This window comes from Oncorhynchus kisutch, linkage group LG14 (genome assembly GCF_002021735.2).
Source record: "Oncorhynchus kisutch isolate 150728-3 linkage group LG14, Okis_V2, whole genome shotgun sequence".
NCBI lineage: Eukaryota > Metazoa > Chordata > Actinopteri > Salmoniformes > Salmonidae > Oncorhynchus > Oncorhynchus kisutch.
Genome location: NC_034187.2, coordinates 66,076,533 through 66,089,536, shown reverse-complemented (window position 1 = coordinate 66,089,536; position 13,004 = coordinate 66,076,533). Strand labels below are relative to the sequence as shown.

At 42.1% G+C, this 13,004-nt stretch overlaps 1 protein-coding gene across 1 annotated transcript in view; it reads left to right on the top strand.

The window, feature by feature from the left end:
* The window catches only part of LOC109904414 (thrombospondin type-1 domain-containing protein 7A), a 186,675-nt gene that overhangs the window by 115,681 nt on the left and 57,990 nt on the right, over window positions 1-13,004 (top strand). The window contains exons 9-17 of the mRNA XM_031788785.1: window positions 1,398-1,513; window positions 3,402-3,534; window positions 3,903-4,006; window positions 5,332-5,526; window positions 6,353-6,619; window positions 11,439-11,617; window positions 12,237-12,242; window positions 12,462-12,595; window positions 12,825-12,978. Of these exons, the coding sequence (XP_031644645.1) occupies window positions 1,398-1,513; window positions 3,402-3,534; window positions 3,903-4,006; window positions 5,332-5,526; window positions 6,353-6,619; window positions 11,439-11,617; window positions 12,237-12,242; window positions 12,462-12,595; window positions 12,825-12,978 (1,288 nt within the window). The remainder of the gene's footprint in view (window positions 1-1,397; window positions 1,514-3,401; window positions 3,535-3,902; window positions 4,007-5,331; window positions 5,527-6,352; window positions 6,620-11,438; window positions 11,618-12,236; window positions 12,243-12,461; window positions 12,596-12,824; window positions 12,979-13,004) is intronic.

The following is a 13,004-nucleotide window of genomic DNA, read 5'->3' as shown; positions in this document are numbered from 1 at the left end:
AAGAGTTTATTTTTTCTAAGTAAGAATTCCACCTTCAAAGTAAAAATAATAATAATACATGGTATTTATATAGCGCTTTTTAAGCACCCAAAGTTGTAAGAGTAAAAGTTTTTCCTTCAAAAAGATAACTGAATACCAACATAAGTAGTATATGAATATAATATTTGTGTAAAGTGAGAGAGGAATATTTTTGTTCAAGCAAATTACAGAAAGTAAATGCGAGTAGAACGGTTATGCTTATGCTGATTTGGCATAATACGTATGCAGGGTTCAATAAGCCTTTGCTAAGCATAAATCAAAGCACCAATGCACAGAGCATTTGTCCCAGTATCTGTCTATGGAAGGAACAAAATCCTATTGTTACCACTGTCTGACTGGCTGCATAGCTGTGAGCTGATGGGTTCCCTGACAGGTTTCTGCCTAGGTTCCAGACATTTGTTCTAAAGCATCTGGGTTCTCCCTCCCTACCACCCTTAGGGCATCTTAGGGACTTGAATTATATTGAATTATCTATTTATTTATTCAGCTTTAATAGAAGCATTATTCTGGCAGGATGAGCTGGAGCTACTAGGCTGACTGGGGATGGGCTAGATCCCATGCTGGGTATGGAAATGAGCCTCGGACAGTTTTATTCCGGCAGTTTCTGATTCTCTCATCCAGGGTTTTATTTTACCTAGCTACCACTTCACACTAGCACACAATGCTGCTCATCGTTACAGCTGCTGAACTACTATCACTTAATACATGACACATAACTTACCGCACCCACTAGGTTTGGAACAATATACTAATATACCGTGATATCAAATAATGAAATCGTATAATGTCATGACTGAAATGTGTATGATATGCTAATGTGTTCATTACCATTTAGAACATGAACAAGTTAACACTGTTACAGTGGGGATATGGTATTCAAAGCAATGTACAGTAGGGGCTCAATCTGCAGCCCTAAAGCCAATGATTCACAATATACTGGGAGAATCCCTGCAGCATTCCTTAGACCAATGATCCCGTATTAATATGTAGCAGAAGCGGTGATATTATGTTGACCAGACAAATATGCATTCGGTAACAGAAGCGGTATATGCACACATCTCGACACATTTAGATTATGACACATTTAAGCACCCCATTTTGGCTCTATCATGTGTCTGTGCATATGCATCTAGCACAGGGGAGTCAAACTCATTCCATGGAGGGCCTAGAGTCGTCCGGTTTTAGTTGTTTTCCTTTCAATTAAGACTTAGACAACCAGGTGAGGGGAGTTCCTTACTAATTAATGACCTTAATTCATCAATCAAGTACAAGGGAGGAGCAAAAACCCGCAGACACTCGGCCCGCCGTGGGAGGAGTTTGACACGTGATCTAGATGATGTGATTTCATGTCATTTCAGGTGTCCGGAGAGTATTCGTCCTGAGACAGTCAGGCCTTGCCTCCTGCCATGTAAAAGAGACTGCAGCGTCACCCCCTACAGCGACTGGAGCGCCTGCCCTGCCATATGCAAAGCAGGTACCTACTAGCTTTTTCAAAATTCTCAAGAATACACAGATATAGAACAATGTACAGCTGAACAACACATTCAAGTACACACATATATTGTTTGTTGTCTATGGCAAAAATGCAACTATGTCAAGAGATGTACAATATGCCAAGCAGGTACAGCCTATTATTCTCAAGTATAGATTACAGTACACACAGATACAGAGCAGTCTGTCCATGGCAAAAAAATGCTCAAGAGATGTAGCCTATGCCTTGTGGTTTTGAAATGAGCATGCGCTTCAAAGCATTTGAAGGAATTCCTTACAACAGAGAATGCTAAATAATAGTGGGTCTGTCGTTAAGTGTTAGCTTTCTGGTTTCTACAGGCCCGACAAATCTGATAAACAAAACACTTGCACAGTTATGGAATGGCTACTCTTCTCCTCATCATATGTTTCAGTTTGAGCTGAGAAAATAATTAGCTAAGTCAGAACCATAACAGGAACCAGCGAACGCGCATTGTTGCTTGGCAACATTTTTCTATATCAAGAACTAGTAGAAATTCAGCTAATCAGCAAAAAGTGCTGTGCCATTTATGAAGCAATTTGCTGCGACACTGCAACAACCTCTTTGTGAGCTAGAACACACTTGGTAGGATACATGTTTCTGTGATTTCAGGAGTGAGTGTTATATTCATGAAATACTTTACATGATTACTCTACAGTAACATCTGCTAAGCAATACTTTATAGAGTCTAAAGAACAGTCCCTCGGCTTGTTTTCCGAGTCTTCTATCCTTTAATCTCTGCTAGTAATCTTGCTGGTATTATTTCACATTTGGCACACAGGTCATCTGGCTTTACTATGAGTATATGGTCATGGATTTATCCTTCTCCAATGAGAACAGATCCTACCATATAAATACAGTATCTATCTCTATCTACTACAGCTAGCTATCTCTATGGATCCTTCATTGCAACATGGATATGGCCATTGTAATATGATCCTGATAGGGATATGGATTACTGCCTGTACTGTATATATCCTAGATATGTGACCCGTTCCAGGAAACTAGGTGTATGTCGGAAGTCCCGACTTCATAGGAGAGCCGTTTGAATGGAAGAAAATGTTTTTTTATCAACATTTTTATCTGGACACTTTCTGTTTACCTGGATTTCTTCCTTATTGTAGGCTACTACTTTCACCACTTTTAATCTTTACTTCTCACTGTTTAGTACATGACCTCACATGTAATCCTTAGACAAAGGAGATGTTTCCAGTAGGTACCAAAACATTCAAAGGCCCTTTTCTCAAAAGTGAGTTTACAAGTTTATCAACTTTCAAAGCAGAATTACGTTCCTATTGTTCCTCAAAAATGCAGTGTATGTTATACCATTTTGTAGCTCTGTGTCTCTACTTTTTACCATTGTAAAAAAAAATCAAATTTCTAATAATATCGAATCCAGGTAGTGAGTCACATATGAACTTCCTGTAGTAAGGACAATATAACCTCACTGAGGTGGGTGGACACTAGCACATAAGAGAAGCCCATATCAATCAATATCCCATGCTTGATTTCATTACCTTCTCTCAGAACTGGTCAGGAAAGTACAGATCTGCTGTAGAACACTAAACTAGAGAGAGCTGGGAACCAACTGTGCTCCTTCATTATGTTTCATTGTTGAGCAAGGTTAATGACACACAGCTGCTAAAAGTCAACAGCGAACAAAACACACTTGTTTTACAAGGACCTTTTCAAGGACCTGGGATTTGCATTATTCAAGTACGTAACAGGCATTCATCATAATCATTTTGCACTTCCAGGCCCAATGGAAGTTGCTTGAGTGTTGCTTTTATTGTCTCTGTCTATTGATTGGGACAGTGTGTGAATAAAGTGCTTTTCTATTGGTTCTTATAAGGCGGCAACACGAAAAGGAAACAGAACAGGAAACGCATCATCATCCAGCTGCCGGCCAATGGGGGACAGGACTGTCCGGAGGTGTTGGCTCAGGAGAGAGACTGTGAGGTGCCGTCTGTCTGTCTGGGATACAGGTAAGGCTCCATCAGCATCCAAAACCACTCTACTCACTGTGTAGTCTCTCTTGACTAAAGAGGAGTCAAGTTAACTACTATCTTAGAAAAAAGGGTGCTATCTGGAACCTAAAATGGTTATTCAACTGTCCCCATAGGAGAACCCTTTGAAGAATCATTTTTGTTTATAGGTTGAACCCTTTTGAGTTCCATGTATAACTCTTTGCACAGATAATTTAAATGATACCCAAAAGGTTTATGCCTGAACCAAAAATGGTTATCCTATGGGGACAGCCAAAGAACCCCTTTGGGACCCTTTTTTATCTGAGTGTAGACCAAGACTTTGACTCTCAAGATGACTGAGCTGTGTTCTGTTTCTTGTATTGCAGGTGGAAGACACACAAGTGGCGGCGATGCCAGTTGGTTCCCTGGTCCGTGCGTCAGGACAGTCCTGGAGCTGTGGAGACCTGTGGGCCTGGGCTGCAGGCTAGAGGTGAGCAACAAAATATTGCATGCACTAGCTACTCCATTTGATTCTGGGGATGTAGTGTTCAAATCTGTACTGACGGAAATAGTAGAAAAGACACGAGAGCCTACCCATAATCTGGTAACTATTGGATACAGGTAGATACAGACACTTCTAAGGGTTCTGACTTGGTCACATTCATACAGTCTTTCAAATACTTTCAAATATTAGAGTTGCGCTTGATTTACCTTGCCTTTAACTTGCATGGTACTATGCATGTGACTGAGGAAGTGTGTGGGATTGTTGATGGGATCAAGTGTATCTGTCTGACTCCCTGAAAGAGCGTGTGAGAGGGAAGTGAGACATCACAGTAACGCCTTGGGTGGCATGCATCTTTCATCTCCTTCTAGGTGTTACACTGGGACTCAGAGGAGGATGTGAAGGGTAAATAACCTCTATCCAAACCTCTTCCCTATAGCCGTACCAGGCGTGGATTATTTACATTAAGGTTCAAACACAAAATGTCCATTCCGGTGGATTGCTTTGTGTTGAGCTTCACATAGCGTGGCAACAATGCATCTATCTGACTTCAATTTACAAAATGGCGACAGTCAGTGAATTGAAGGCAGAAAGTTCCTCTTCCACTCCTTGCACCAGACCTCTATTAGCATCTTGAAGATGGTAGAAGGCCATTATCTGATCAGATGATGAGCACTTTTCAACCTTTGTCTTCACACTCCACATTAGGCCCCATTATCTGTAATGGTATATGTGTAGAAATTGACGCAGGTGGAGAGACAATTCAATACAGAGCTCTTACTCCTCCTCACTCAATGCTATCTGGTCTGTTTGGGTGGGAAAGTCAATAGACATTAAACTATGTTCAGTTTCATCACTTACCCTTGTTCTCACCTCTGTGTGTGTTTCTAACTGAGAGAACCAGAGACAGAGAGTGCGCATGAAGTTGAACCCTATTCCCTACGTTGTGCACGAATTTGGACTAGATCACTACAGGAAATAGGGTGCAATTTGGAATGCAATGTAGTTAGTCACACCACCTAGCAATGAGTCATTCCAGATCCCACAGTGACAGTACTGTAGGTTAATCATCACATAAAACACTTTCAGGTCTTGATCACCTGTGATGGGACTGTCGTGTTTACCTCCAAATGCAGCCAGAGTGCATTAGCCAAATGAGATTAGGCCAGCAATAAAAAGTGGCCAACGTGTACCAAAGCTTCCTGCCTCACACCATGCCAACCTCCACCACCACATCATTCTCCTTTCTTTCTTTCTTTCTTTCTTTCTTTCTTTCTTTCTTTCTTTCTTTCTTTCTTTCTTTCTTTCTATAGCTGTCTCATGCCGGAAGCAAGACGGGGGTCAAGCGGACATGGGAGCATGTCTGAAGTTTGCCAGCTCCATGCCCTCTCTAACCCAGCCCTGCCAGCTCCCATGCCAGGACGACTGCCAGCTAACCACCTGGTCTAAGTTCTCTTCCTGTACACAGGACTGTGTGGGGGTCAAGACCCGCAAGAGGATGCTAGTGGGTGAGTGGACTGGAGTAGGTCGTACAAGTACAGTAAACTAACTAACTTAGTCCTCTTTGTCTCTGGAGGGACATAATGTGACTGGAGTCTGTATTTGGTCACAGCTTGCAAGTACAGTAGAAGTCATCTCTAAATACTGATACAGGCTCACATATTTGAGTTTCTTTCATCCCCTTAATGGTTAAGGTTAGTATGAGGGTTAGATCCTATTTCATCTGATCCTGTAGCTCTGAGCAGCTTTCTACCTAAAGAGACTTAAGTACTTGACATGACTTTGATGTTACGTTTCCAGAGCGTGTGAGACAATATCACTGCTTAGTCGGATGCCGGTGTCACAAATCTCATTTGTGACACTCCATGGTAAGTGCCCTCCATGGTATGCCTTGAGATCAGTTGAATGTATAGCCTACAGGATTATATAGGATAAGTCTATAGGACCCTGGGATTCTTCAGATTCTTCAGGATAAGCTCATGTTGCTAGAAGTGACTCTTATCAAAACAAACAAATATTTTCACATGGTCCAACCAAATATGTTCACGTTGCGTTTTCACCTGGTCCAAGATAGTGGAGATAGAGTAAAAAGATATATGATCATCTCTATCCTTAATCTGGATCCAGGATACCGGCTTTTTAAAACGTTAATTTCAATTCTGGCCAGATCATTTGGCAGCCAATGCGGAATGACCTCATTCTGGGCTCTCACCAGTTCAAACGATGACCAGTCGGTATGTGCTGTTCTCCGGCAGCTGTGATTTAGACATAGGCTAACTGCATATCAGTTTTTATTGATTGCCTGTCCTCCCTTCCTCCCTTCACTCTTCCCAGGAAAGAGCAAAAAGCAAGACCAGTGTAAGAACACCCAGGTATACCCCCTCAGTGAGATCCAGTACTGCCCCTGTAACAAGTACAACGCCCAGCCCATGGGGAACTGGTCGGACTGCATCCTGCCTGAGGGTGGGCGCGTAGAGGGCCAGCCGGGCATGAAGGTCCAGGGGGACATCAAGGAGTGTGGCCAGGGCTACCGCTACCAGGCCATGGTGTGTTACGACCAGGACAACAGGCTGGTGGAGACGTCACGGTGCAACAGCCACGGTGAGTCCTAAACTTCTCACCAACATCCTATGATTGTTCATGTCTATAAGCAGGAAGTCACCTCGCTATGTATGATGATGTTATGTTGGTTAGTCTACCTTTGTCATGGTGCAACAGCTACGGTGGGTCAACCTCTACCATCTCTCATTAACTCACTTAAAGTTGTATGCATTAAACATAGCCACTGTGATTCATACAAGGTGTCTGAATTTCCAATGAAAGGCATGGTCAGTGATATGACATCATCATACACAGTGGGCCACTTCCTGTTCCAGAAAACAACAATGATCAGTGTAGAGAAATACAAGACAATGCAATTGGAAACACTTTGGTTGTGGTCTTTGGAATTCTCATCAATTTGTTACAACCTCTTATTGAATACATTTAGAGAACATTGTTTCGTTGTTCTCTCCATCAAAAGAATAATTAGTCGATCATTTACATACGTGTTCTATTGATTCGGCACCATTCGACCTAATTTGATGTCAGACTGTTAGTGCGGTTTCTCTCATCTCACTGTCCTTTTCAGCATCCCTTGATTGTACATTCAAAAGAGAAGAAATCAATGTGGTAACGGAGAGGATGCAGGATGCAGTCGCTCTGCCCCCTAGCCCAAATCTGTCAGGGGAACATCAATCACATTTCAATCAATCTCATTTATTTATAAAGCCCTTTTTACACCAGCAGATGTCACAAAGTGCTTATACAGAAACCCGGCCTAAAACCCCAAACAGCAAGCGATGCAGACGTAGAACATCAGATCTGCTTTCTTCCCAAAGTGTTAGCATTCAGGGATACACAGCAGCATCGCCATCCAACCGATGCAGAGAAGAAATGTAGGAATCATAGTGCTGTCGTATCGTCCATGTTAACCCGAGGAAGACGCAGCGCTTTATCAAAGTGTTTGTTCTCTGTGTAAACCCATGCCTGTGAGTCATAGCTTCACTTGCAGTATGGGGCCTGTGGTGTGGTTGATGGTGTAGAACTTTGACGTCATGAGACGCCACAAGCAATTGCTATTGCCGTACTCTGGCTATTGCTATTGTATGTGTAGCTCTCCAACACCACTGTGCCTTAGACGTCACACTAAGATTCCGGTGCCTTTTTTCCCAGCTTAAGAAACCATAGGAGATCAGGGATGGTGCTATATCTATACACAAGTCACTGGTATTGTAGCTCTATTGCTCCAACACCACAACCAACCTACCTGATTGGCTCCCACACGTGCTATGGATTAAATTATAACATTTTTTATAATAATTTATCGTATTATCATTACAAACAAAAAAGGAAAATAAGTTATATTAAAAAACATTCAAATACATTAAAAGGTATATGGTTACATACAGTGCCTTGCAAAAGTATTCATCCCCCTTGGTGTTTTTCCTATTTTGTTGCATTACAACCTGTAATATAAATGGATTTTTATTTTGGATTTCATGTAATGGACATACACAAAATAGTCCAAATTGGTGAAGTGAAAAGAGAAAAATATTAAAAACGGAGAAATGGTGCGTGCATATGTATTCACCCTCTTTGCTATGAAGCCCCTAAATAAGATCTGGTGCAACCAATTACCTTCAGAAGTCACATAATTAGTTCCACGGAGCACTATTAAATCCATTATTAAAACATGGAAAGAATATGGTGCCACAACAAACCTGCCATGTGAGGGCCACCCACCAAAACTCAGGCAAGGAGGGCATTAATCATAGAGGCAACAAAGAGACCAAAGATAACCCTGAAGGAGCTGCAGAGCCTCACAGTTAGAGATTGGAGTATCTGTCCAAAGGACCACTTTAAGCCGTACACTCCACAGAGCTGGGCTTTACGGAAGAGTGGCCAGAAAAAAATAAGCAAACACGTTTGGTGTTCGGCCAAAGGCATGTGGGAGACTCCCCAAACATATGGAAGAAGGTACTCTGGTCAGATGAGACTCAAATTTATTGGCCATCAAGGAAAACACTACATCTGGCTCAAAACCCAACACCTCTCATCACCCCGAGAACAACATCCCCATCTCCTGAATAGTTATGCACGCTCATGTTTTTTTGTCTTTTTTCTTGTTTGTTTCACAATAAAACATATTTTGCATCTTCATAGTGGTAGGCATGTTGTGTAAATCAAATGATACAACCCACCCCAAAATCTATTTTAATTCCAGGTTGTAAGGCAACAAAATAGGAAAAATGCCAAAGGGGGTGAATACTTTCACAAGCCATTGTATACACTTTTCAAATCAATAAGTTTTTCGGCCAACATTAGCATCTTTCCAACTTTTTTCCACCTTTTTCTATATCTGAAAGGTGTTGCCAACATCAAAGCCTAAACTTTTATTTACGCGATCTGACCTAGTCATGATCAGAAACATTTAGCATGCAGTAATGTAGCCAATCAAGTGTAGGCCTGTTATTTTGCTTTGAAAAGTATAGATTGCTGTTATTTACTATTGGAATCATGATTTTATTGATTTAACCCTTATTTTACCGTGTAAGTTGACTGAAAGCACATTTTTATTTACAGGAACGACCTAGGGAATAGTTACAAGGGAGGGGAAGGTGAATGAATGAGCCAATTGGTAGCTGGGGATGATTAGGTGGCCATGATCACATGAGGGCCAGATTGGTAATTTAGCCAGGACACCGGGGTTAACACCACTACTCTTATGATAAGTGCCATGGGAGTCAGGACACCTTTTTACCGTTCTATCCAAAGACGGTACCCAATAACTGAGGAAAATAATGCCTCCTACTGGCCCTCCAACAATGCTCCCAGCAGCATCTGGTCTCCCATCCAGGGACTAACCAGGACTGACCCTGCTTAGCTTCAGTAGCAAGCCAGCAGTGGGATGCAGGGTGGTATACTTTCAATGTAAGACCCTATGCCTGCTCTGTAACAAAGTTATAGAGATATAACGTGGATCAAAAAATCATGGGCTTGCCTTGGGCTCTGTTTCAAAATATCACTTTTTTAAATGACAGCTGTTCCACATGCTGCCATGGCGTAAATTGTGTGGGAAATTTTGGGAGGGTATTTATTCTGTTATATTTCATTATAATCTTAGCTTGCTATAAAATATATGCATGTTGACTGTAATCATGATAGCCTAAGCGTGTCTTGTCTGTTTAATGAACAAAATAACTATTGAGTTTAAACTCAAAATATGCCATTCTTTTATTTTATTAGTCGTATGTTTCTTAGGACCTGCCTACAAACTATTAATAGTGGATTTGTTTGTGATGTGTATATTTAATGGATTGCCGGCATGTGCACTGGAGATATAAAAGGCTTACCACAGCAAGAACGTGGTAAAAAATGGGACTGTATGAATTGGGTTCTAAAAAACATTGCCCGTTTTCTTTTACAGACAACATACCATACAGTCTGTCTGTAAACAGTACTATAGTGACAATTTGATTCCCTGCTTTACGTGGGCTTGGCAGGATGGTTCCATGTTAAAACAGAAAACGAGGATGGCTGGAAAGGTTGACAGTGAGTGATCAATGGGTGTGTTCTGGCGTGATGGCCGGGTATTAGTGTGAGTGAGATAGCAGGTTCTGAGAAGCAGTGACCAACAGGCAGACTCTTATTGCCAGTGGCATGACAGTAGTGGGGCGGCCACTAACAATATAGAGGGATTGTCTGTCTTACAGTAGCTTCTCTGCTACAGTATACTGTTGGAAAAAAAATTGTGCTGTATAGAACCGAAAGGGTTCAATAGCTTGTTTCAAAATGGCTCTATATAGAACCACAAAAAAACGAAACAAAGTATGCAGTGTATCTGTAGTAGTGTTACTGTATCATAAGAGTGTCTGTAACTTACACAGGTCACTTCCTCAGGAATTGGATTGATTTGATTTGTCTTTTCATTTTGGTTAACTAGTTGTTTCCAAATAGTTGTTTTTGTGTGTCTTTTAGGAATAGTAACCAGGTGACTTCCTTAAAATGTAAAGGAAAAAGCCCAAATACAGCTGGATTAGGGGGTAATCAATTTGGGCAACAAAAAATATCCCTCTAATAACGCTGTTAGTCTTAGTTTTTTTTTATGTCCTAGAGGGAAAATAGACAACACTGTGCTTGTTCTTCTGATCTTATCTTACTTCAGCAACTTCACAAACATACATAAATAGTCTAAGAACAAAAGAATGCACTCTAAAATTCCTAATTCGCAGTATGTTAATGTATTTCCACTGCTGAGGATCCACACAGGTTCCTGTGTTTTGAGTCACAACTTGTGACCTTGCTCCAGTAGCAGTAGTAATAACACTCAAAACAGCTAAGACCTCTGACCTCCCTGCTCTTTCAGTGGACACATGAGGCTCAGTAATCCACCCTTTTTGCCCAGATAAAAATAAATAACAAGCAGAGAGAGAAGCACTCCTGCCAAAACTCCCAAAATCATGACCTCTCTCTCTCTCCCGCCCGCCCTCCATCTCTCTCTCTCCCTCCATTTCTCTCTCTCTCTCTTTCTCTTGCTCTCTCTGCCTCAGTTTCATTCTCTCTCACTTGCTCTCTCACTTGTTCTTTCTCTCTCCCTCTCTCTGACTCACTTGCCCAGAAAAACAACAGTCTTCTAAATCGCACAACAGGCTGCTGCCCTCTTGTTCCATTGCATTTGCCAAGCTACAGTAAACAGTGTAATAATGCTGTTTGTTGCACAGCGCTGCCATCTCAGTTCTTTATAATCCTCTCTGTGGCTTTTCATCCGTATCAATAGGAATGTTGGATTTAGCTTGCTGCATCAACAGCTGTGTAAACTGATACAGATACTGCCAGATGATGAAACTGTACTGAAGCCTAGTTGTCTCTGTGGTTTCAGGGTATATTGAGGAGGCTTGCATCATCCCCTGTCCGTCTGACTGCAAGCTCAGTGAGTGGTCAAACTGGTCACGATGCAGCAAGTCCTGCGGCAGTGGGGTCAAAGTGCGTTCCAAGTGGCTGAGGGAGAAGCCTTACAACGGTGGTCGACCGTGCCCCAAACTGGACCATGTCAACCAGGTGAGTGGGGGACATTCATCACTCTTGGCCCTGTCTAGAAACAACCACTAGCCCTTACCCCAAAGACACTTGTAGAGATCTGAGAGGATTGGACAGATTTTTTCCATATTGCTTAAATTGATAAACTCTACTCAGATCTCCACAACTTAGTCTCTAGTCTCTTGGGGGTAGAGGATAACGGATAAGGGTTGTTTCTGGGCAAGACTAGAACATGGTCGAGGGTAGAGGTCTCTGGCTTGTTTTAATGTTTAAATAAAATACTTTGATTATGATTTAATGCATTAGATTAAAGGAACCATAACAGTGTTAATGTTTTAATGAAGCCAGAGTGGACATCTTTCAGTGTTTCATTCATTAGCTGAGTTAGGGCTTGTACACATTTACATTTTAGCTTAGGACTTCGAACCAGATACCTTTCAGTTACTGGCCCAACACTCTAACTGCTAGGCTACCTGTAAGATTAAGGAAGGGGAAGGAACTGTGAACTCCATGCTCCTACAGAGAAACAAGGGAACATGGTGTACTGCATTCTAATAATCCTATATTTAAACACTCACTGTCTGTTTCCCCGCTATTATTTTCTTATTTTCCTTGGTGTATGAACTGACCCCGTCCACAGGCTCAGGTGAGTGACTTGTCACTGCCTTTTATAGTGTTTTTGTACAGATCAATGTATTTCTTCTTGCCATGGGATGGATAATAGTGTGGGAGTAAATGTAATGAATGAGTTTTGCGCTAGCACAAACCTGCTCTATACTATTTCATCATATACAAATGTGTTTTTGCTATGGGATGGATGGTGGTGTGACCGTGGGTGGCTAACTGTGTAGTGGTCTCTCACAAGGTGTATGAGGTGGTGCCCTGTCTCAGTGACTGTGGTCAGTATGTGTGGGTGGCTGAACCCTGGAGTGTCTGGAAGGTCAGCAACGTGGACCTGAAGGAGAACTGTGGAGAAGGAGTGCAGACCAGAAAGATCAGGTACGGATGATCAGCTCTTATAGGTACAACAGCCTATTTGACTTATTCATTTCAGCTCCTAGTGGACTGAAGGACCCGCGACAGTCTTTCCAACTAACCCTGTTCTGTGACGTTTTCTTAGCTTCATTCATTCAAGGTGATTCCTGCCTTCATCTCGCCTTTATCTCCTCTACAAAAACCAACGATAATTGTATCAGTATTGCTAACCTATCGTCCCCCCTCTGTCCAGGTGTATGCAGAATACTATCAATGGGCCGTCGGACCCTGTGGAGGATTACCTGTGTGACCCAGAGGAGATGCCTCTAGGGGCCAGAGACCGCCAGCTGCCCTGCCCTGAGGACTGTGTCCTGTCTGACTGGGGGGCCTGGAGCAGCTGCTCACTGGTATGGACAGATGCTGACAACCTTGT